Genomic DNA, 26,062 nt, shown 5'->3' with positions numbered 1-26,062 from the left:
GAAAAGCTTGTTTACTCACAGCCGAGGAAAACAAAAAGACCCCGAGTTTCCAGTTCCCTCCCAGACTTTTAAAAAAAATCCAGGTCTCTGATTGGTCCTCTGGTCAGGTGTTTGGTTCCCCCTTTGTTCACCCTTTACAGGTAAAAGAAAATTAACCCTTACCTATCTACTTATGACACAGGTGAGTGCAGGATCTTTCCCCAGCCACCCCGCAGCGACATGGCTGGGGCCACGTCGCTCCGCTTCCCGCCACAGGCGAGTGCGGAGAGGTTGGGGAAAGGACACAGGCCCCGTGCTCACCTGCGGTGGGAAGCGGAGCACTGCAGCTGGGAGCTGGTGGAGTGGAGTGGGCTGGGGCCGGGCTGCTCCGCTTCCGCCGCTGCTAGTGAGTGCGGAGGGGCTCCCTTCCCCCAAGCGACACGGCTGGGGCTGGAGGGAAGCAGAGCGGGCTGCTCCTGGCCCCCCACTAATCCGTCGGGCCACTCTAGGACTGTGGGGCCCTAAAAAGCGCCCCTCCACAGCTCCTGCCCCCCAGATGGGGGGGGGGCAACCGCCCCCGAGACCCTCTGCCGCTTATCAACCGGCACCGAGTCAGAGCTTTACCGCCTTGTATGCAAACCCGCCTTACATCGGGTTGCATTATATCGGGGTAGAGGTGTGGGATAGGCTCTGTATCACTACTGGGGGTCTCTCTGCCCACCTTCCCCCGGAGTCTGAGGTTCCTTTTGCAGTCTTTTTCCTCCTTCCTTTATCACGGAAGAGTTGAAGGGAGAATGAACTGTATTCAGTCTCCAATGCACACTGCGCCCTCTGCAGAGAAGAGCAGGAAGGGATGCAACGTCAGTTACTTCTACCTCTACAACTTGTGCTAAATTGGGATAAGCTTTGCCAGCGACCTCACGGATGAGAGGAAACAAAGTAGGTTGTGGGGAGGACAGGCAGGAGGGTGAGCCGCTCCCTAGCTAGCTTTCCAGCAAATGAAAGAACTGAGCACTCCTAGCTCTTTGTTTACCCAGCAAGTGGGTTGCCCAATTGGCAACTGCCTTATAATTACCCTCCTGCTCAATAGGCAGAGATAATATCCTTACTCTCTTTGTAAAGCAGTTTGAGATTTTCAGCGAAAGGTGTCTCATACATACAAATTAAGAATTATACTAAAGGGGTACACAGACGCCTTCCTAGGATTACATCAATTCTTCTAGACATTTGTCTAGTTTAATCACAGGGTACATAAAAAGCACTAGCAAAGTCTGTACAAATTAAAATTTCATACAATTATTTGTTTATATTGCTCTATATACCATACACCAAAATGGAAATACAATATTTATATTCATAGACTCTAGGACTGGAAGAGACCTCGAGAGGTAATCGAGTCCAGTCCCCCAGTTGATTAATTTTATTACATGGTAAAAATGAGAAAGTAAGCAATTTTTCAGTAGTAGTAGTGTGTTGTGACACTTCTGTATTTTGTATGATTTTGTAAGCAAGTAGTTTTTAAGTGAGGTGCAACTTGGGGTATGCAAGACAAATCAGACTCCTGAAGGGGGTACACTAGTCTGGAAAGGTTGAGACAAAAGTAAACAAGCTAAAGACATCCAAAAGCTGGAGGGAAGGGAGCAATGGTCATACTCATTCACTGGACTTTGCTTTTAAGGATCACTGCTTGTACTGATTTGGTCCCATGGATCAAAAGGTACTTTCCAAAAACCCTTTCCTGTTGACAAAGGCATTTGGTATAAAGATTATACTGAGAATAATTTCTCTGACATTTCTAAAGGGAGGAAAGAATTCCAAACAATTCGTAAGAGCAACTAATAGTTAAGCATCAGCACAGTTGTTTAGCTGCAAAGAAGACTTTTTTCAGTAAAGACTATTACAGCTGATTGGAGTGCACATTAAAGTCAATTATAACCAGATGGACCTGACTCAGCACTAAAATGACTAATAGAACTTGCTGTCCATGCAAAATAGAGGTGTTGCTTGTATCACATACTGGAAGGGGAAGTTGACTGTTTGAGAAATCTGTAGTAACCATTCAAATATAATGCTCAAAAGGCCTGGTTGACCAATTTAATCCGTTTAACAACATTCTATAATCACAAAAAGAAAATGAACTATTTTTCTAAAACAGTTAATGTCTGAATTTATTAGGATTAGAATTTCAATTTGGAAATTATTGCAACCTTTGAAATTAGAGGTAAATGTTGCTAGACGTGTGCAAGGATTTAGCTATATGCTGGACATTGACTTTAGTGGACCTTCATATAGATAAATCTGTGGAAATTGTTTGGAACTCTCTCTCTGACGTATATGTATTTCCAATACTCAACCTGTTGAGTTTGTGTCCTCCATAGATTACACCACGATCATCCTTCCAAGAAGTGAAATTTAAGAACAGAGTTACAATTGTTTTCATCTCTATGGATTTAGGTAATTGAGAAAAATGTCCAAGACACTGGAACTCGGCAAAACAGGTACCATCAATTAAATACTTTTGTCTAAGAAATTTTGTACAGATGTGTGTCACATACCTGTGTATTTTTGTACTATTTCCACACTGTCTAATCCAGTGGTCCCCAAGGTGCCCGCCAGGGCATTTATGTGCACCCATCTAGTGCCCACCAGGGGAGAGAAGCCACGGCACCACGCCTGCTGGGGACAGAGAACTCCAGGGCTGCAGGCTGCGGGTGCCAGTGTTCTGTCCTCCTGCCTCCTCTCTGCACTGCCCAGAACTGGTGCCAAAAAAACCCCAAACACAAAAACAAAACAAAAAACCCCTCAAACCACTCCGACTCTGCAGAATGGATAGAGTGGTGCCTGGAACCGGCCCTGTATGTGAGTAATTGCTGGCGCCCCCCACACTCTTCTGAAAACATGAATGTGCTACTGGCCACGAAAAGGTTGGGGACCACTGGTCTAGTTCATGAAAGTCAGACTCATTCTGTGCGGAGGGCCAAGTTACACTTTTCATTATGCTGTGTGTGTTAGAGCTGCTGTTAGAATTTAGGGCATATAATACCTATCATCTACAGAAGATTTCCTACTGAAATCAGTGAAAATGAAGCCATTTAGTTTACGTGTCTAACTATGGATATATAGGGACTTTAGGTATCAATTTAAAAAAAAAAAATCCTAGCTATGCAGTTCAAGATGATACAAAAAAGAGAAGTTTCTACTTCACTTTCAGGCACTTGGTTAAGATTAGTGGTTTTCAAAAAGCAAGAATCATATTCACAGTAGTTCTACAAATCAAATCTGTTCTGAGTCTGAATGGCTGAGTTTAGGTTGGGGGAAGAGTGCTATGTAAAAAATTCTCTCTCAATCTCACTGATCAGGGAGGTTAGATTAGTGTTTCCCAGTTGATTATTCTTATTAATTCTCTTAGTGATCCACTATCTTCTATCAATAACAAGTTTCTGACTCTCTTAAATCTAACGGTATGACGTTTTCTACAATAGTAGTTAGGCAGGAATTCTGATGTGTGCTCATCTCTTCTCAAATGTTTTTTTTTCCTAAGAGAAGTTCCATGGTCCAAAGATTTCAATGACACATGCAGTGCATATTTGTCTCAATTAGACTAAAACACAAGGGAAGGGCAGAAAGACATATAGCAATGAAAAGAGGAGTCGTGTTAGATATCGGCACTCTGTATCCTCTACCTCAAAATATTTAATTACTAAGTGTTGTATGTTCAAATTTGAATGAGAATTATATATCTTAACTAAAGCAAAAAGAATACACACAGGCCATCCAACTGTCCTTTTATATTTTTATTCGGTGTTAAGTAACCCCACAGGAAAACAAAATCAGTTACTCTGGTGTACATGAAATCAGAACAAATACAACCACTTGAAGCAAAACAGTAGAAACAAATTTCAGCCCAGGAATGGAAAACTGATATTTCAGTGCTATGGATATGCAATGCGCTTCATACCACAGTGCAGTTCAGCGTTTGCCAACCTTTAATGCTTTTTTGTGTCTCTATCCATACAGAAAAACTAAAAACCACACCTCAACTCTCTCACTGAAAGCTTCAGAGCTTTAGCCATTAAACTATGAAAACAAGTACAGACAATTCGTTATTGCCCAAGCTCATTTATAAACCATTTTATTTTCCCCCAAAGGTGCTGGAATATTACACCACAATGTAACTAAAGTCAACACCTTTGTTGTTTTTGAGCCCTTTCTTACTAAAAAGGCAGCTCTATCCAAAATAAACTGAGCTAAAGATTGTGTTTGAAATATGTCCGTTTGGTCATTTTTTATTCTAGAATGAAACTCAATTCCATTCTTCCTTGTAGTGATTCGAGGAATTTACATGTTATGTTCATTTTACTTTTACGTTTACAGATAAATAGTTTTCAGTGCAGGTGCTACACAACCTCTTAAGGAAGCTCCAGAAGAAAGTAAAATACATAAAAACCTATCAAAAATCTGCAAATAAATAAAATTTAAAAAAAAATTTAAAGTGTCAAAAGATTTGTTGTATGAATATAAACCCTAAGATAATGTAGTTTAATAGCAGGATCAGAAAATTTTTCCTGGTAAGAACAAACAAAGCCAATTAAGTAAGGGTTTCAACAAAAAGGATACATGCAGCCTTGCATGGCTTTATAACCACAGATCTTAATTTTTGTACTATCAATTAAGAAAAGGCAACAAAACCCAGTTATTCAATTCACTTCCCTGCCACAGAACATATTTCAAAGCCAGTTCAGATCACATTTCGAACAGCTATAATTCTTAGGAGTTTTTATTGCCTGTCAAAATTAACGGTTAAGCTTTTTCAAGTCAGTACTAGACTGTCTGCACTTCCTGCTGTTATAGACATGCTGCTATTGTATAGATTAATTTTTTTTAAAAACATAGTTGGTAAAAACTTAGGATGTTTAGTTTTGCAAATATTGCTCCTCCTGTCATAAATTTTGCATAATGTGTTAAAAAGCACAAGGAGCTGATAGTCTTGTACAGATGCAACTTGATGATGTATTGACTTTCTAAGTTAACAAAATAAAATTTAAAAGCAAGTCACATAAAGCAACAATCACTACTGCAATCACACATGTATGTTGTAAGTCATCACTTCCCGCCCTCCCCACCCTCCCACCCACCACACACATAACTTGCCCCTAACATTCTCTCAGGAACACAAAATGAACTACAAGATTTACTAAATTACAGCCACAACAGCAGCTAACTGCAGCAGCCACAGGATTTCTTTCAAGTGAAGCACTGACCTTTTGCATATAAAACACTCTGAGCATTTTAGATAGTTTTAGTCATCAGGCTCAAATTCAATATAGGATGCATCTGCAGGTTACACTAATGCAATCATTTGCAACAAGACAAAATCCTTATTACTTGTTACAAAGTTTACAACAATCCCCACATAACCCCAGTGGTTTGGGGGGTGGGGAGGGGTTGGTGTTTTTTTAAAATACTTCTACCTTATAACGGCAGGTCACTAAAAAGGACAAAAAAAAAAAAGGAAGAAAAGAAAACCCACATTGCCTCCATACCTACAAAAATCCTTGGCTTCTCCAGTTAGCAAGAAGACTACAAACCATGGCATTTTCAGTGTTGGTTTGCAGGATGGGGGGAGGGAGGGGAAAATCATAGGATAGAAAACACAGTTTCTGTAAGTCTCTAAAGCACAACCCTATTGTTCCTACTTCAAAGTTATGAGATTTACTGAATGAAGACTGGACAAGTCATTCATGCTTTTCTCCTGCATTCAGAAAGGCACTGATAGATTACAGTGTTTAGTATTTATCTCCCAGTTCTCAAAGAACAAATCCTAAATGTGCCAAAAGCTAAAGTCTGAATAGCAGAAGTAGTTGTAGACACTGCAATGCTAATAAGATAGTAATAGTGGTAGGGCTACAGTTACGAACGATAATAACTGCAGTTCAGATGCAAAAAAGCAGTGGTACCACTAAGACAAGCACATGCACATCCATTCTTGATTTGACAACACAATCTAGTCTAGTTCAAATAGCCAAGAATTTAACAGTTTGGAGAAAGTAAAATATTCAACAGGACAGTTATGTCCCTAACTATAAAATAAGCAAGAAGAGAAAGATAAATACATATCTGAATCCGTTAACTGAAGAGGAAACTCAAGTTGTTGTTTTAGAGCTACAGACCCTCAGGAAGGACAGTTTTCCATCTCATGTTACTTTTAAATCATTTGTTGTATTCTGGAGTTTTATAGGTGAGTTCGAGAAAAAAGCTCCTCCTCACAAGGATCAGCCCATTCACTTCCACCTTCTGAAGCTGTCTCTTCAGAGCTGGAGCTATCACTGGAGTATATTTTCTTCCTGAAGCCATTTGGTTTTGCTCCAGAATTTCTACCATCTGTACACCTTGCTTCATGAACAGAAGAAATCTAAGGATTTAAATTGACAGTTTATTTGGTACAGCAGAAAACAGATCAGATTTGTCTATTTATAAGCCGGCAGATTTTATAATGATTTCTTTTTGGGGTTGGGGCAAGATGCCACAGTTATTCAGAGTTACAGTTCTCACTTCCCTTCTCTAACAGACATGAATAGCTAGGGTTGGGCTGTGATGACAAGTCCACATTCAGGACAGCATTTTTTTCACCCATCCTTTTGTTCAACGTCTTCCATTTCTGACTTTCTTGCCAATTTCTGAACCACATTTGTAATTCTGAGTACATTATTATCACTGCTAACTGGAGAGTAACTCTCCAAGTCATTCCCAAATCCTAAGGTCTCACATTATGCTAGTTTGTCTGCATCACGGCACACTTCTGGAAACACATCGTATTTGCAGCTGCATCAATGGTCTTACAGGAGTATGTTGAGTGCAAAATCTAGATGCTAGCAGCACTACACAATATACCCTGTTGGGCAATTCACTAAGTAAAGACATATCCAAGCTATCATTCTTGGCACAAGTGAAGCGTAGCAATAACTGGGACAAAAGGCATTTTCTCCCACTGCATAAGTAGCATTCACTTTAAAGCAGCAGTTTGTCACTTATGAGAAGGACACAAAGTTCAACAGACATATTGTTAACTCTCCACAACAGCTGGCTCTGTGTGGTTTACAGGAGCACATTGTCCCACCCTAGGTAGAGAAGGTAAGCTCTGTGAAGAAAAAATACAGCACTCTTCCAGCACATCTGACCAATCAATTCACAATCAGCCCAGATGGCTTACATTCCACCCTCCTGGCCAAAAGACAGGTAAGTATGGTGAGGGGTTTGCGAAAAATGCCAGGACAAGAAAGTGGCTTCAAAATGAAAATGTGGAGAGAATCAGAATTTGTAGTCTGGAACACAACTGAGGCCAGCCACAAAGACACTGATGACAGAGGATAAAAATAAATCACTCACCATATTAAAATCTATAAGATGTTCTTCATTGTTGGGAACTTCCTTTACATCCGGGTATTCTCCCACACCATTCTCTCCCTTGGCATTTGTGTAACATTCTTGAGATTTTTTGTTTCAGAGTGGAGGAGACAAAAAATGAGGAAAATCTCATTAAGAAACAAGGTTATCTACATTTCACTAAAATGTATAACATCTAAAGTTTTCTTCAGATTTATCTCAGGGTAAATTAGGTGGATTTTATAGAAGTCGTTCGCGTATGTCCACACTAAGCGCATTAAGTCAGTCGAGTGCATCCTCACTATTGTGGCTAGCATCGACTTACAGAGCAGTGCATCCCACAGTCTCCACTGCCTGTTAGAATACTGGGTTAAGCTCCCAAAGCCTGATGGGGCAAAAACATTGTTGCAGGTGGTTTTGGGTACATGTCATCAGTCGCTCCTCCCTCCGTGAAAGCAATGTCAGACAATCGTTTCGTGCCAGACACCAGGGCGATTAGAAGAGCCCAGCAAGGCGTGCTGCACATCAGAGACGCTTTGAAAACCAGTTTCATGACTGGCCAGGTTATGGAATGACAGTTGTGTATTTTTCTCCTTGATGCAAACCTGCCCCCTTTGTTGATTTTAATTCCCTGTAAGCCAACCACTCTCCCCCTTTGAAATAAAGTAACTATTGTTTTGAAACCATGCATTCTTTATTAATTAAAAAAGAAAAAGAAAAAAGAGATAACAGACTAGGTAGCCCGGGTGGGGTGAGGGAGGAGGGATGGAGAAGGCCTCATTGCTTATTGTAGCCATACTAAAAATCAAACTGTTTGAATGACAGCCTTTTGTTGCTTAGGCCATCCTCTGCAGTGGGATGCTAGGTGCCCGGAGTCCCCTCCCCCGCGCATTCTTGGGCGGTTGGGTGAGGAGGCTATAGAACACGGGGAGGAGGGTAGGTGGTTATACGGTGGATGCAGCGGGAGTCTGTGCTCATGTTAGCTTTATTGCATCTGCAACAGATGCTTGATCATGTCCGTTTGCTCCCCCATTAGCCTCAGCATCGTGTTCTGCCTCCGCTCTTGGTGCTCACTTAATTCTCTCCTGGCCTTTGCCAATGAATGCCTCCGTGCATTAAGCCGTGCCCTATAAGTGCAGGAGGACTGCATGAGCTCGGAAATCATGTCATCACGAGTGTGTTGTTTCGCCTTCTAATCTGCGATAACCTCAGGGACAGAGATGACAGGGGGAGCGTAGAAACATTCTACGCTCTATGATTCTGGGGGGACTGCATGGCCGCCTGTGCTGCTGAGTTCGCCACGCTGACCAAACAGGAAATTAAATTTAAAAGTTCCCGGGGCTTTTCCTGTGTACCTGGCTAGTGCATCGGAGTTCAAAGTGCTGTCCACAATAGAGCACTCTGGGATAGCTCCCGGAGGTCAATAACGTTGATTTGCGTCCGCACTGTCCCAAATTCAATCCAGCAAAGTCGATTTTAGCGCTAGTCCCCTTGCTGGGGAGGAGTACAGAATTTTAAGAGCCCTTTAGGTCAATGGAACAGAGTTGGTTGTGTGGTCGCATTCATTTTTAAATCGACCTAACGCAGCTAAATTCGACCTAACCATATAGTGTAGACCAGGCCTAAGTTGTGTGTTAACTGAAAGATTCTGGTTTGACAGCTTTAAACAATGAAGTACAATGTAAGTTTCTCCTCACCAGAGTGCCCTCAAACCTCACCTCAAAGGGACATCACTACATCAAAAAAAATAAGTTAATGGAACAGTAGTTTTGCCATTGACTTAGGAAGCAGGATTTCACCCATATTTTCTATGCCTTCCCCCTTCCTCAGATTAAATAAATTCTACCACTAAAGTTGGTATGATAGCTCACCAGAAGGTGGTAGTGAAAAATAGGTCAATTTCACTCAGCGGAATGCTGGGAGTTACCAAGTATAGAGCTAGAGGTTTTCCCAAAAATATTTATGTTAACACAATTACACTAATATATTTGGAAAATATTTTGAACTCTAGACAGATTGATACCATCTTCATCAAACAAATTGAAAAGGTCTGTGACCATAACTTGTACTAGCAAAGGTCGCTTAATGGAGTTTTCAGCTAGCGATGGTCCAAATGTAACTGCATTGGTTAGTATGTGGACGATGCTGTAGCACAGTGTAGTTCAAGATTAAGCTCTGTTGTGTTCTCTGACTGTTTGCCTAACTCCATTTATTTGCTGTTATGCAATAATTCTGTAGTTATACTGAAATGTGACTTTTTACTACTGGGCACTGAACATCTGAAATGAGTAACTTAATGTTTTAGAATAAATAAAAATTCGTATGGAATGTTGTTGTAGCCGTGTCGATCCCAGGATATCTGAGAGACAAGATGCCTCTCTCACCAATAGAAGTTGGTCCATTAAAAGATGTTAACTCACCAACCGTCTCTCTCTAAAATAACTAGTAATATTTGGTAATTAATATTGAACAATTAACCAAATTACTTAGTATTGTTTTTCTAACTTCTTATAAGAAGTCTAATAAAATGTTAGATAATTTGATTTCTAAGCAATTCAGCTACATAGTGTTTAAAAATGAAACATTACTAAGAATTACTAAATATAATTAAAAATTACAGAATGAATACATTCTCTTACCACTAGTACTAACAATGGGAGAGTAGTTCAGTCTCCAAGACTATTTCAATCCCTTAATTTCTCTCCTGAACATGCCAATTAATGCCAATTGTGCTGGTGCTTTGAGATGTCAGATTGATGTCAAATTCCCAGACTGACCTCCTGAGGTCCCTTCCAACCCTGCTATTCTATGATTCTATGTCAACACTTCTACAGGAGGAACAAAAACCCAAATTCTCTCACATGTCATTAAACACCCATTATGGTCTCCTTGATGTACAAGTCATCTACAGTCTCAACCCCATCGTCTTGAGGAAATGCTTTCCCCTAATCAGCTTCCAATTCCGGTTTATCAGGGAATGGATCCTCTACAGAACAAGTATTTGCACTAGGCACCTGCCAACAGTAGGTCCCAGAATCTGTTTGGCAGCCTCCTACCCCCAACATCCTGTCAAATTCCCAGACTGTTAACCATTCCTTCCCCAATTCATAGATTCCAAGACCAAACGGCACTATTGTGATCATCTACTCTGAATTTCTTTATAACACAGGCCATACAACTTCTGCAAAATAGTTCCTAAAGCATAACTTTTAGAAAAACATCCAATCTTGATTTAAAAATAGTCAGTGATGGAAGATCCATCACAGCCCTTTGTAAATTGTTCCAATCGTTAATTACTCTCACCATTAAAAAAATGATAACCTTATTTACACCTTAATGGTAGCCAAAATCAAATCCAGTCCCCAATAGGAGAGATGTACCACCATTTCCTTGAATAACCTATTTGATATGCAATTTCATGAAGGGCAATCGATCAGCAGCCTTTCCCCTCCAACCATAAGTCAACAAAGGACTTGTGGCCCTACTGCTAGACCCTCTGCTGCAGCAACTCAGGCCAAGTTACAATTACTCCCTTGACAATTAACTTTCTCTCCTTGCGACTATTGTGGCCTCTACCTCTACTTCCTCAAATACTGAAACAATTTAGTCTACAATAAGTACAACTGACTATTAGGCAATCTCAAACTGGATCCAAAGTTTATTTTAAATTTTAGAGCAAAGAAAAAAAAGGCTGAATTTATTAAAAACCAGTCCGACAATTTATTACAAATCTACCCAGTCCGACAAATGTACCAAAATTTAGTGAAGTACTTTCAAAGTCACATATGATAAAGAGATGGTATCAGGTCAATTTTGGCCCCAAATTTAAGTTTTTCTAAAGACAAGTTCTTACAGATCAAAGACCTTCAAGAAATCCCTTTTTTTGTTGTTGTTTTTTTTAAACAAGCATTCCCCTTTGAGTGAGCAATCCAAACATTGCAGCACTGTGTTAATATAACTAGAAAATAAACAAAAAAAGAAGTGAAGTTGACTCATCTATTTTATAGTCCAACGTGAGAAAAAAAAGCAAAAAGTGAACTGGCATAAACTGTAGAAAGTTTTTTTTTAAAAATCTAAAGTTATGAGTGATATGGATAAGCAGATGTTTATTAAAAATGTGATTTAATCTGACCATGCCGCTGTTATCCCTCAAATTAGCATTTATAATAAAAACAAATTAATGTTATATATAGCTGGTAGTTTTATTTCTGGTCATCTGTAAAGTTAGCAATTTTAACACAGTTAGTTCAATAATAGATGTCTTCTTACCGTCACACTGTGATGCAGGAAAGAGCGGAGAATAGAGTGCCTCTTCCCACCAGGACTGCTTCTCCTGGCTGCCACTCGTCGTTTGCAGATCAGCGTTCAATATAGGAAACTGTTTAGACAATAACCATACATTAGTATCCCATAAATAACAATGCACTCTGACACCCAAGGGCAAAGGGTCTCTCTTGAAAACATCTGGCAACCTATGGAAATAATATGGTACAATTTCTAATTATAATGGAAAAGGGTTCTTAGGGTATATTTACACTACAGCACTTACAGCGCTTTGATGGAGATGCTCTAAGCTCACAGGAGAGAGCTCTTCTCGTGGCTTAATAATTCCTGCCTCTGAGAGATGGTAACTATGTCAGTGGGAGAAGCTGTTACCGACATAGCACTGTCTACACAGGTAATTTATGTCACTCAGTTGTGTAGATTATTCACACCCCTGAGCGATGCAAGTTATACCCAAGTAACCTGTGGTGTTGACAAGATCTTAGCCTCCTAATGTTTGCTCTCTAATACCCTCTGAAAGTGGCTGTAGCAATAGTGTCATCATTTGGATACACTGAAGGAAATCTAGATTGTTAAGGAGTTAATTAATGACAGTTTGGTTATAAAACACTGACTCCATCTTTCTTTTAAAAAAAAAGTTATATCATGTTTTAAAAAATCTTGATCTATTAATAAAATGTCACAAATTTTATTTTTGAATTCTAATGCTTCATTTATGTTTGTCACAAACTAGTTCCTGCAACACTAATGCACATGGATGAGATACTGAAAGCTTGCCACAATAGGCATGACTCTGCAATTCTGTAATCAGATTTGTGGTAACAGCATTTGTATTTTGTGCCAGCTTGTGAATCTTATGTAATGCCTTTTAAAGAAGTTAGCCTGTGTGTTTTTTATATGAGCCATACTGCAAACGTCAACACTGGCTCAACGTCCAGCTTCCGCTTTTATGTAAAGCTGAAGATCATGAAATAGGGAAAAAGTTCACTAACATGAAGTTGCTCTGTTCATCCTTTAACTGAAAAAAGGTAACACCAATAAGTGGTAATTACAAATTTGGAGCCTAATCCTGATCCTGAAAAAAGCAGTTACCCACCTCTCCTAACTGTTGTTCTTTGAGACGTGCTGTTAATGTCCATTCTATGTCTGGTGTCTGTGCTCGCCACATGTACCGGTGCCAGAAGTCTTTCCCCCCGTGGTATCCGAAGGGCTGGCTCTTACACTCTCTGGAGTCGCACGCATATGCACCGGTATAAGGGGCCCTTCAGTTCTCCCCATTGGAATTCCAACAAAGGGGAAGGAGAGTGGGTCAAGAAAGGATATGAGCAACACATCTCAAAGAACAGTTACAAGATGTAGGTAACCATTTTTTCTTCTTCGAGTGCTTGGACCTGTCCAGTCCACGTCAGGTGACTTGCAAGCAGTGCCTCTGGAGATGAGCCAGGAGTTCATAGATGGGTCGATTGCAACACCGCTCTGCCAAAGCCAGTGTCATCTCAGGCCTTTTGAGTGATGGCATAGTGTGTCATGAAAGTATGGACAGCTGACCATGTTGCAGCCCTGCAGATGTCCTGGATTGGAACACAAGCCAGGAATGCTGCTGAGGAACCTGTGCTCTTGTTGTATGAGCTGTCATTATTGGCAAAGGTGTAACCTTTGCCTGCTCACGGGTGGAGATCCAGGATAAAATACTCTGAGATGACACCAGGAGTCCCTTCATCCTGTCAGCCTCTGGTATGAAAAGCTGAGATGAGCTACAGAAGGGCTTGGTTCGCTCAAGGTAGAAAGCCAGGGCATGTCCAACATCCAGAGCATGTAGATGTCTCTCCTTAGAGTTCTATAGCTTTGAGAAGAACACCGGCAGGAGGATATCCCGATTTACATGAAACTGCAATATCACCTTTGGCATGAAGGCTGGGTGGAGGCACAGCTGAACCATGTCCTTACAGAACACTGTGTAAGGGGGTTTTGAGATTAAAGACTTGATCTCAGAGACCTGTCTCGCACAAGTGATTGCTACGAGGAAAGGACCAGTGGAGTCTTTCCAGGCCCTTGAGAAATCTGATTGTCATTGCACGCAAGAAGACTGATCTGCTCCAGATGTGAGAGTGGAAGGCTGATAATGGCTGCCAGGTGTACCCTGATCGATGAGAGTGCCAAACCTTGGTGCTTTAGATGGATCAGATATTCTAGACTCAGACTCAGACTCGTAGGTCAGAAGGGACCAATATGATCATCTAGTCTGACCTCCTGCACAAAGCAGGCCACAGAACCCTACCCATACACTTTTATAACAACCCCTAACACATGACTGAGTTATTGAAGTCCTCAAAATTGTGGTTTGAAGACCTCAAGCTGCAGAGAATCCACCAGCAAGTGACCCATGCCCCACGCTGCAGAGGAAGGCGAAAAACCTCCAGGGCCCCTGCCAATCCGCCCTGGAGGAAAATTCCTTCCCGACCCCAAATATGGCGATCAGCTAAACCCTGAGCGTGTGGGCAAGACTCACCAGCCAGCACCCAAGAAAGAATTCTCTGCAGTAACTCAGTTCCCATCCCATCCAACATCCCCTCACAGACCATTGAGCAGACTTATCTGCCGATAATCCAAGATCAATTGCCCAAATTAAACTATCCCATCATATCATCCCCTCCATATACTTATCAAGCTTAGTCTTAAAGCCAGATAAGTCTTTTGCCCCCACTACTTCCCTCGGAAGGCTGTTCCAGAACTTCACTCCTCTAACGGTTAGAAACCTTCGTCTAATTTCAAGTCTAAACTTCCTAATATCCAGTTTGTAGCCATTTGTCCTTGTGCCTACATTAGTACTAAGCTTAAATAACGATGGATTGTAAAGATGACTGAAATGGAGAGAGGTTCCATTCAGACACCCAGCAGGTGAAGCACTTCCACTTAGCCAGGTAAATAGCTCTGGTAGAGGGTTTTCTGCTTTCTAAAAGAACATGTTTGACCTGTCTGGAGCAAGCCTGTTCCTCAAGGCTTAACCATGCAGTATTCATGCCGCCAGGTGCAGGGAGGCAAGGTTCGGGTGCAGCAGTGGTCTGTGGTCCTGCGAGAGCAGGTTCAGGCGGTTTGGAAGCATCCACAAGCATGCCAAGCCAGGGTTATCATGATGATGATGATTCATGGCCTTGTCCCTCTTGATCTTCATAAGAACTTTGTTGATGAGAGGCACTGGTGGAAAGGCATACATCAGGTTGCATATCCATAACAGGAGAAAGGGACTGAAAGTGAGCCCTTGTTGAGGCTGGGCAGAGAACAAAGCCAATGACATTTTCTATTTTGTTTGGTAGTGAATAGGTCCACCTGGGGAGTTCCCCACTTCTGGAAGGTGTTCCAGTGACATCCAGGTAGAGGACCACTTGTGGTGTGAGGAGGATGACCAGCTGCAGCAACCTGCTAAAGTGTTCAAGACCCCCAGGAGATGCGAGGCTTATAGATGGACATGTTGGATACAGAACAAAGGGCTTTCGTGGCAGAGAGCTTATGACTGTGCTCCCCCTTGCTTGTTGACACAGAACATTGATACTGTGTTGTCCACTAATACCTGCAATACTTTGCCTGACAGTTGGGGAAAGAACACTTCGCAAGCCAGACGGGTGGCTCTGAGTTCCCTCATGTTTATATGTAACAACAGCTCCTCTTGAGACCACAGACCACAGGCCCTGGGTCCTGAGTGTACTGAAGTGGGCTGCCCACCGCAAGTCCAAGGCATCCAACACCAGGGATACGGAGTTGCAGATGGAACCCTCTTTGGCCTTCGATATCAGGAAGTAGCAGGAATAAAAGCTTTTCCCTCTCAGTTCTTTGGGCACTTTCTCTACAGCCCCCACCAATAAGAGGGCTTGCACCTCCTAGAGAAGCAGTTGCTCGTGAAAAGAGTCCCTGAAGAAGGAAGGAGATATGGGGTGGGAAGGAGGAATGGAAATAAACTGGAGGGTATACCCCCTACTGCTACAGTGCTGAGCACCCACTGGTCTGATATTATAATAGTCCAAGCAAGGAGGGAGGTCAATAGGCAGTCTGAAAATAAGAGGGGGGTTGGATCCTTGGTGTAGACTGCGAGGTTGCCCTTCGGCGCATCCTCAGAATGCCTGTTTTTTCCCAGGAGGGTGGCAGCTAGAGCCTGATTGGGTCAATGTGGCTGATGGTTGGCCCTGGCGGTGCTTGTAGCCCTGGTCCTCCTTTCTATAGGGCTTAGCCCTGGCCTAGCCCCCAAACCTCTGAGGCTGATGAGGCCTGAAATGCTTCCTTGAGGCTGTGGGAGTGTAAAGGCCAAGGAGCATAGTGGACCCTAGAATCTTTTAGTCCACGCAGCCCGTCAGTTTGTTCTGAAAATACAGCCGATCCATCTAAGGGGAAGTCCTGAATGGATTGCTAGACTTCCATGGACAGGCCAGAGGACTGCAGCCACGATGCCCATCTCATGGATACAGTCAATGCCCTTGTTCCAGCTGTTTAGTCGGCAGCATCTGAGGCTGCCTGGAGAGAGGCCCTGGCTACAGTCTTGCCTTGTCAAGTATGGCCAAGAACTTCTGTTTGGACTCCTGTGGCAGAGAGTCAGCAAACTTGGCCAGGAAGTGCCACACACTGTAATCATATTGCCCCAGATAAGCTTGGTGGTTCAATATGCTCAGTTTCCAAGCTGGCAGTCAAATAAACTTTTCTGCAAAAAAGATCTAGACTCTTTGACTCCTTTTTTGGGGGTCGAACTGGTTGGACCTTGTCTCTTGCTCTTATTGGCCACTGTGACTACTAAGGACTGAGGGGAGGGATGAGAGTACAGATATTCAAAGCCCTTGACAGGGCATAGTACTTTCTGTGCACTTAGAAATAGGGGGCAGAGAAGATGGAGTCTACCATAAGGTCTTGACAAGTTTCACGACCTCCTCATGGACGGGAAGGGTGACCTTCAATGGGGACGCTGCCAAAATATTGAATAGGGCGTCAGTGAGCTTCTTTAGATCCTCTGCTTCTAAGCCCACGTTTGAACCAACATGCTTTAGTTCTTGTGGAACCAAGAGAGATGGTCCCACCACTGCCTCATCAGGTGAGGAGGAAGAAGAGGCCAAAATGGGGGGAGGTACTAATTCCACTTCCCCAGTTGGGTCAGCCTTGTCTGAGGCTACTGGAGGCGCCTGGGTACCTTAGACCAATACTTCATCTGAGTTGGGCGGTATACTGTTGCTGACCACCTTTCTGAGGCACCAGAGACTGAGCGTTGCACCATATTCCAGGGCAGGGAGGAACCCCCACGGGTTCCAGAACTGCCAGGGTACAGGCCATTGGCCTTGTGGCCATGCGCTTACTGACGGGCCTGGGGGAAAACCCGCTGGCAATGCAGGATACACTTTGCTCTTGGGTACATCAATCTCCTCGCCCTCAGAGCAAGGGTCCTCCCTCAGTGACCAGAGTGGTGCTGCTGCCGTCTCCGCTTCCACACAGTATCGGGAGGGCTAGTGTTTAGTGCTTGGGAAGCAGTACAGGGGTTCCGTGGAGCAATGCTGTGTGTCTGGCGACCAATGATAGTGCTCAGGGGATCAGCCGCAGCACTCCGGGGACCAGGGTGCACCTCTGGGACCACCGCTGAGGGACTGGTGCCAGGAACTCAGCAAGCAGTATCAGGTCTCTGAAGATTGATTGCATGGCTCCAGAGATCATTGATGAGACTCTGGTGACCGTCACGGTGCTGTGGGGATGGGAACTGCTGCAGGGGTCCCATCGCTAGCTTACCTCTAGACAAGACCACCACCCCCATTACCAATGGGAGGTCCGAGGATCTCTTTTCATAAGGTGTCAGTGTCACCGGCAAGGGAACAATGTCCATGGCTGCTTGAAATGCCTCGGGCATGGACGGCACTGTCAGATGTCGGACACCCCTACTGCTCCCAGGGAGACAGGTCCTGGGACATGTTTGGCAGTCTGCTGGGTGAGGCTGCTGCCTCACCAAGTTCTGGAGAAGACAAGCACATCAGCATAGGTCTGAGCTCGTCCCCCATCTTTCCCTTGTGGGACACTGGGAAGCAGCCTCTTCCTGTATACTTCTTACGTCTCTTGGCAGGCACCAGAGACTGGGATGAGTGCCGTGAGGAGGTCGGTGATGAAGGGGAATGCCTTACTGATGTTGATGTACTTGGCGCTAAGTGGCTCCACGAGAAGTGCTCTAAGTCTGCTGTCCCACTCTTTCCTAATACGCTGTTTGAACCCTTTACAGATCCTGCATGTCACATATGTGGGTCTCTCCAAAGCACTTCAGCAGCTCTGGTGGGGATCACTGACAGGAACGGGCTTCTTGCAGAGCTTGACGCCCAAGGACCTGGGCATGCACTATCCCTGGGCTAAGTCCCTCAGGGGACTAATTATATACACTAAAATCACTACTGAAAACAAATACGAAAGACTACTGATATGGACATTCCAGCACCATCACTGGCCGTAAAGAAGGAACGGGGGGGAGGGGAGGACAGGCCGGCGGTGCCCTTTATATTGGCGCATATGCATGCAACTTTAGAGGGCGCTAGAGCTGGCCCGACAGATACCACTGGGGGAAAAACTTCCAGCACTAGTGTATGTGGCAAGCACACACACCTGACATGGAATGGACATGAGCAAACACTTGAAGAATACTTACTACTGAGTGTATATTCCTACTGAAATCAACAGAACTACTCACACAACAAAGCACTGTACTCAGAAGTGTCTGCAGGACCACATTCTTATGAATTTGTCATTAGATACAGTAGTAATAGTAAATAAGAGAGACAAGGTGGATGAGGTAATTTCTTTTATTGGACCAACTTCTGTCAAGCTTACGTAGAACTCTTCTTCAGGTCTGGGAAACGTACTTAGGTCTTGCCTACACTAGAGAGTTTTGTTGACAGAAGCTGACAATCAAAAACCGGTATAATTACAATGCTTGTGCATGTTCATACTAAGCTCCCTCTGTTGGCAGAGCACATCCACAGCTGGTGTTCTAGCATTGCCAGTAAGAGCAATGAACTATGGTAGCTATCCCATTGTGATACTCGCCACCTTTTGCAGCTAGAATTTGTGGGAAGATGGAGTGGATCGCAGTGAATCATGCGTACAGGCTCAATATCCCATGATGCTGTTCTTTCTGTCCCAGCATTCCCTGGGCTTCTGACTGCATTTAGTGGCATTTTTCAATGGCCTCTGTTTACTGCACGCCCACCATCTCTGTCTGAAAGGATGGATCCCACACTACTCTCTACTGTTGTGGTTACTGTTATGCAACACATTGCGGATGGTCATGCAGTATATCATGAGTAAGGCTACATTTTAGTCATGCAAAAAGAACAGGAGTACTTGTGGCACCTCAGAGACTAACAAATTTATTTGAGCAAATCTGTTAGTCTCTAAGGTGCCACAAGTACTCCTTTTCTTTTTGCGGATACAGACTAACACAAGTGCTACTCTGAAACCTGTCATTTTAGTCACTGGTATTTTTAGTAAAAATCATGGACAGGTCGTGGGCAGAAAACAAAAATTCATGCCCCATGACCTGTCCATGACTTGGGAAGGGGGTGGCCTGGGATCCCTGCTGCTGCTGGGAGGGAGGGGAAGGGCGGCAGGAAGAAGAGGACTGGCAGGCTCCCGGCCCAGATCCTCGTGGTTCCCTGGAAGCAGCAACATGTCCCTCCCTCAACTCTTAGCTCTGTGTACTGTCCCCACTACAGGCGCCAGCTCTGCAGCTCCCATTGGCCAGGAACCATGGCCAATGGGAGCTGTGGGGGCAGTGCCTGCGGGCAGAGGCAGTGCACAGGCCTAGGAGCTGAGGGAGGGACACTTTGCCACTTCCGGGGAGCCCCCCCGAGGGAAGATCCACCCAGAGCCCTCACCCCCTCCCACGCCCTCTCCCCAACTCTTGCTGCTGGAGGGGGGGCCACAGTGGCACAAGACTGCCCCAGCAGCGGCTGGCCCATGGGTTGCCCAAGCGGTCCCCAGGGCAACCGCACTGACCGCGACACAAGTCAAAGAGGTCCCAAAAAGTCCCAGAATCTGTGATTTCAATGAACTCTGTGAAACTCTCAGCCTTAATCACGAGCTCCGAACAGGAATTAGAATGGCCTGACTTGCTGTGTGCTATGGAAAGAAACAACACCAGATTACTTTTGGCATTCATGGAGCAACTGAACATGGTGGACCATGGCTTTTGGGGTCAGGAAACAAGCACTACTGGTGAGATTGCATCATTATTCAGGTCTGGGATGATGAGCAGTGGCTGCAAAACTTTCGGATGTGGAAAGCCACCTTCCAGGAACTGTGTGTGGAGCTTGCCTCAGCACTGCAGCACCAGGACACCAAAATGAGAACTGCCCTCTCAGAGGTGATCGCTGCGTAGAAGCTGGCGACTCCAGACTGCTACCACGTGGTCGCAAATCAGTTTGGAGTCAGGAAATCAACTGTTGGGGCTGCATTAACCCAAGTGTGAAGGGCCATTAATGGCATCCTGCTGTGAAGCGCTGTGACTCTGGCAATGTGCATGAATTATTGGATGGCTTTCCAGCAATGAGATTCCCTAACTGCGGCAGGGCAATAGATGGCACGCATTTTCCAATTTTGGCCCCGGATCCATCTTGCAATGGAGTATATCACTAGAAAGGGCTACTTCTCTGTGCTATTTCAGGTACTTATGGATCATTGTGGGTGTTTCACTGACATCAACAGGGTGGTCTGGAAAGGTGCATGACACATGCATCTTGAGAAACCCTGGCCTTGGGACTGATACTACTGTCTGCCATCTCCAGCCCTGCTGAAGTATCCATGGGGCTCTTAGCGGTGGAGGTGGGGTTGCCCCCTAGGATGGCATCCAGCCCTTTACAAAAGTGGCAGGACTTCAGCATAGAACCAGAGCGACGGTTTGCCTTCCTTGCATTCTGGAATGCCTGCCTTAGCTCCTTTATCTTCACACAGCACTGCTGCACGTCCCACTAATAGCCCTTTTCCAACAAGCCACGCAAAACCTGACTATAGATATCTAAGTTCCTACAGCCGGGGCAGAGATGGGACTGCACAGCCTCCTCTCCCCACAGTGCCAGCAGATGCAACAACTCAGATGTGCTCCAAGCAGGACAGTTTGCTGCAAGGAGCCGCCATGGTCAGCTGGAAAGATGTGTAATTGACAATAGTGCTTCTGTTTATTGTTAATTATGCCTCTCCAGACTTGAACTTGAGAACCAACCCCCCAACAGCAGCAGAGCATCTATGCACGATAAGAAAACGGCTGAGACAGACCAAGGAAGAAACATTCCAGCTGCTGCTGCAGCATTCAGACAAAGAATACTGAACGCAACAAGTGGAGGGAAAGCGAAAAGCAGGAAAGACAAAAGAAGGATTCTTACAACAGAGATGCCACAGAGAAGCTGATTAAAATTCTGGAGCATCAAACCCTCATGCTCCACACTCTCATAACACTACAGACTGCGCAGATGCATGCCCGCCCTCCCCTTCAGCACATTCAGAACTCTTTTCCATGCACTCCCTCTATGCATTCCTTTCTGCTTTCTGGAACATTGCGCTTTCCTCTACACTCCACCCTGCAGACAGCTTTTCAAATGGAAACTGGATCTATACTATGAAAATCAGCACCCTTGGTACCGTCTACCCCACTAAGAGAGAAGTGTTGTGGTTTATTTGGCAATAAAAGCAAAAGTTTTTTGAATTATAAGCATTCTATTTGTTTATACACAAGGTATGATACCTCATGGCACCTGCAAATCAACAGGCACTTTTATTAGTTCCTTACACTGAATCCTAGGCCTTAACACTCACAACTGCTTCCTAGCATACCAAATGTAATTAACCATTGCAGTTCTCAGCACAGCAACAAACATTACTGGTTTTCATCTTCAAAGTGTTGCCTCAAGGCATCCCTGATTCTTATTGTCCCAAGTTGAGCCCCTCTAATAGCAATGGCATCTGACTGCTCAAAATCAGTAGTCAGGCCTTCTGCCTCAGCATTCTACCCCTGAATAAACCGTTCACCCTTCCCTTCACAAATATTATGCAGCATACAACATGCGGCTATAACCATGGGGAATATTTTCCTCATTCAGGTCTAACCTGCTATATAGGCTTCGCCAGCATGCCTTTAATCGGCCAAACACACATCCAACAGTCACTCTGCACCTACTCAACCTGTTATTGAACCACTCCTTACTGCTATATAGGTTTTCTGTGTACTGCTTCATGAGCCATGGCATTAAGAGGAACGCCGGGTCTCCCAGGGTGTTTCGACTTCCTCTGTGGTAGTCTTCTGGTCTGGAAAGAAAGTCCCTGCTTGCAGCTTTCTGTACTGCCTAGTGTTCCTAAAGATCTGTGCATTATGCACCTTTCCGGACCAACCCATGTTAATGTCAGTGACATGACCAGAGTGATCCACAAGCACCTGCAAAACCATGGAGAAGAACCCCTTCCGATTGATGTACTTGGTCGCAAGGTGGTCCGGTGCCAGAATGGAATAGGCATGCCATCTATCACCTTTCTGCTGTTAGACAAACCCATTTCTGCAAAGCCATCCACAATTTTATGCACATTACCAAGCGTCACAGTCTTTCGCAGCAGGATACAATTAATGGCCTTGCACACTTGCAGTAACACAGCCCCAGTGGTCGACTTCCCCACTCCAAACTGGTTTGCGACTGACCAGTAGCAGTCTGGAGTCACCAGCTTCCACGCTGCCATCACCATGTGCTTCTCCACCAAAAGAGGAGCCCTCAAAAAGGGAGCTCTCATTCAGGAGTCCTTGTGCCACAGGGATGAAGAGAGCTCAGCACACAGTTCCAGGAAGGTGGCTTTCTGCATCCAAAACTTATGCAGCCACTGCTAGTTATCCCAGACTTGCAAAATGACGTGATGCCACCACTGCGTGGCAGTGTCCCAAGCCCAAAAGCAATGTTCCACTGTGTTCAACTCCTCCGTGAAAGCCAAAAGCAATCTAATGTTGCTGTTTTCTATGTCAGACATCACGTCAGGCAACTGTGACTGCCGCTGCATTTGTAACTTCAAGAATAACTCCACTGCCACTCGCGATGTGCTAGGCAGAGCAAGCAGAGCAATGGAGAGCAGTGTGGGATCCATTCCTGCAGACAGATGTGACGGGGAAAGCAGAAAACAAGGGACGTTGAAAAATGCCACAAACTGAAGACAGAAGCACATGGAATGCTGGGACGGAAAGAAGTGCATCACGGGGAACAGAGCCCAGACCCATGATGCGCCACAATTCCCTCTGCCTTCCCACAGTGGTACCCACAGTGCACTGCTCTCACTGGCAATGCAAGTGCCGAAGTGTGAACATGCTATGCCACCAGTGGAAGACAATGTGAACACACAACAGCAGTTTTCTTCAAGCGCTTTTTTTTTAATCAGTGACTAAGCTCTCAGCCTCTGCCAGTGTAGACACAGCTTTCCAGTGTCATTGCTAAATACAAGGTGGAACAGATTGTTTAAGGTAAGTACTTAACAGATATATCAAGGGACCATTCAAAGTGAAGTGCCCCATTAACATCCCTCCAGTTATAGGAGGGAAAGGAAGCAGCAGAGGCAGCTTCCTCTCCCCCTTCTTCCCCGGACTGGAGGGTGTTCACAGGCCACTTCACCTTGAAAGGTCCCTTGAAATATTTGTTAAGTACTTACCTTAAACAATCTGTTTCACCTTGTATCTGGCAGTGAAACTAAGTACATTTTCCAGACCTATGTATGTACTGGAAAATGAAGAAGAGCTCTGTGTAAGCTTGAAAACTTGTCTCTCTTACCAACAGAAGTTGGTCCAATTATAAGATATTCTCACCCATCATGTCTCTCAAATAACCTGGGACCGACACAGCTACACCACCACATATAGTAATAGTAAATTAACTGTTGGAGAATCATGATGGTTTCCCATTGATAAGATACCCCTCCAACATGGTTCTCCTCTGAGAACTGCTCCTATATTGGTGCCAAATCCTTAATTGTGTTGTATTTATCGACTGTAAAAACATGTCTTCCTACACTTTTATTTCAATAGAGCATGGTACCAAACATATGAACAACACTGAAAATTCTAAAAAACAGTACTAGTCTTGTCAACAAAAGCATTATTGCATGCTCAGATTCCATGGTAGTGCATGTGTTAAAAATAACTTGCTTGATACATAATCAGGCTTAAAGAATACTTGTGCTTAGAAACTTAAAATTCTTGTGAGAAAGTATAATCTCCATGGTATGAACATAATAGTTTATAAAATACATTACTCCCAAACGTTAAAATTAGAGAGATTCTGGTCACATATTGTTTTATATGCCCTGACTCTTTGTGTCCTGTATATTGTTGTCATTTTCCTGCTATATCAACAACATACAGACACAAGTAGCACACTGCACTCTAAGAAGAAATTACAAATACTAAATGCAAACACTACATTAATACAATTTATTGTGGACATTTCACATGCATATCAATGAAATCAAAGTTATGCTTCCCACATAATCTAGAAGTCCATCCCTTTATACAGTAAAATAGAAAATACTACATCTGTATGTAGCAGTAACAATTGTACCTTGGAGTGTTTGCCACATGGCTGAGTTATGATTGCTGTGGGAATCACAACTGATTTTCTTAACTTTAGTGTAGTCATTTGGCCAGTGGCCAGCAACTCCTGAGTTCTATCCCAGCTCTCCCACTACAACCCCAGGCTCCTTGTCTCAGTCTATTCCCCCAACTCTTCTCCCCTCTGCACTTGATAAAGGTAGCTTTCTCCTCCTCACTACCTGAACCCAGCGGGGGGTGGGGCGCGGGGCCCGCTCACCTGTCGATGATGACGGGGTCAGAGGGGGCGCGGCACAGAGAGCATAGGAGAAAGAGTCTCCCTAGTCTCACTTCCCATAGAATTTGTGAAAAAAAGAAAACACATTATTGTCAGTGATAGATAAAAAAGACAACTGTGAGCAAAGCCTGGCCTTCTGGTTTCTATTCCTAGCTCTACCACTGACTTACTGTGTGTTGGGGGCAAGTCACCACTTCTCCATGCCTCATTTGTAAATCAGGGATAATACTTTTCTACTTCACAGGTGTTTTGCGAGGGATTGTTCATTAGAATTTTATTAGCATTTGAGATTCTCAACTGGGGGCATTATTAAAAGAGTCCTGTGAAATGCAAACAATGCAAACCTACTTACTAAAATGCTTTGAGGTTTTGAAAGGAAAGTGCTAAGTACCACTATTATTTCATAAGCTCAGATCTAAATATTCAGACGTGAGAAAAATGGCTCATGCAGCCTGAATGGGCACTGTTTTCTAAATGGGAATATGCAGTCTATTCTAAAAGTGGTAGTATTATCCAAGCACCAATGGTGTAGAAGTATTCACTGGTAAGATACAGTTTCCAGAACATCCCAAGGTTGGTTTTTCACTGAAGACAAAAAAATATTCAACTGCACAGTAGCTTAGTTAGCTACTATAATGCATTTTAGTCTGTCACCATTAAAATTTCTGGCGACTACATAAATACAAATTATTTTAGAAGAAGTGTAGAACACCTAAACCATTACAATAACTGTTGTTTCTACCTTTCCCTTTCTCTCTCTCTTACTTTCTCTCCCCCCCCCCCCCCCCCACTCCTGCTTTTGCTTGCATAGAATGTTCCACGCTTGCCACAGCAAGGATTGTATCCAACTCTACATTTTTCTACTATGACTAATTGGCAGCCCGATGAATAGCACATGTAAACTGCACCATCAGTTAACAGACCTGGATAGGATTTAGTTGCAATCTTGTACAAGAGTAAGCTGATATTTGATAGAAATGCTAAAAGAATCAGAGCTTGGCTTCTTCCAGGCTTAGCTTTTGCAAGGATATTAGGTAGCAAAAGAGACTCACTGATATAAAGAGGAGGATGACTAGGCCTTTATGTAGACTATGAAAGCACACTTGAATATTATTTCTTCTGAATGGTCTAACAGTAAACGTGGAATTATCAAAGCTAAAACCCTGGGGCTGAATAAATGAAAGTGCAGCTGCCAGAGGTAGCAGAGAGAAGTTTAAAAAGAAAAATCATCTTATTTCCTAGATTTGGCCTGTGTATGTAAGATACATCAAGCAAAACTTGAGACTGAAGCAGACGTGAAAAAGAATGAATGCAAATATTTGATTACTGTGTTAGATTCTGAGTTCACACTTATCTTCTCCATAAATTTATTCACATGTAAGTGTTCACTACACATTCAAAATGCAGTCCAGTCTATTATAGATGAACATAATCAACCTAACCTACACAGGGGTCAGTTCAAGCTACTTGAACAACCAAGGCTGGAGTTGTAGGAGGAGACCAAATCCCGGTAGCCCCATCTTGTAAATCAAAGGTAACGGTTTGGCTGTATTGTATATCTCTTGAAT

At 43.7% G+C, this 26,062-nt stretch overlaps 1 protein-coding gene across 3 annotated transcripts in view; it reads right to left on the bottom strand.

Moving 5' to 3' along the window:
- Positions 1–3,758: 3,758 nt before the first annotated feature.
- The window catches only part of KIAA0232 (KIAA0232 ortholog), a 109,691-nt gene continuing 87,387 nt past the window's right edge, over positions 3,759–26,062 (bottom strand). For all 3 annotated transcript variants that reach the window (XM_032783375.2, XM_032783376.2, XM_075066608.1), the window contains 3 exons: positions 11,632–11,740; positions 7,366–7,463; positions 3,759–6,391 (listed from right to left, as the gene is read on the bottom strand). In XM_032783375.2, coding sequence (XP_032639266.1) covers positions 6,212–6,391; positions 7,366–7,463; positions 11,632–11,740 — 387 coding nt within the window. In that variant the 3' untranslated portion in view covers positions 3,759–6,211. The remainder of the gene's footprint in view (positions 6,392–7,365; positions 7,464–11,631; positions 11,741–26,062) is intronic.

The sequence above is a fragment of the Chelonoidis abingdonii genome, chromosome 5 (assembly GCF_003597395.2).
Source record: "Chelonoidis abingdonii isolate Lonesome George chromosome 5, CheloAbing_2.0, whole genome shotgun sequence".
NCBI classification, from domain to species: Eukaryota; Metazoa; Chordata; order Testudines; family Testudinidae; genus Chelonoidis; species Chelonoidis abingdonii.
Note: the sequence above shows the minus strand (reverse complement) of the source record. Positions and strands in the feature narration are given on the sequence as shown.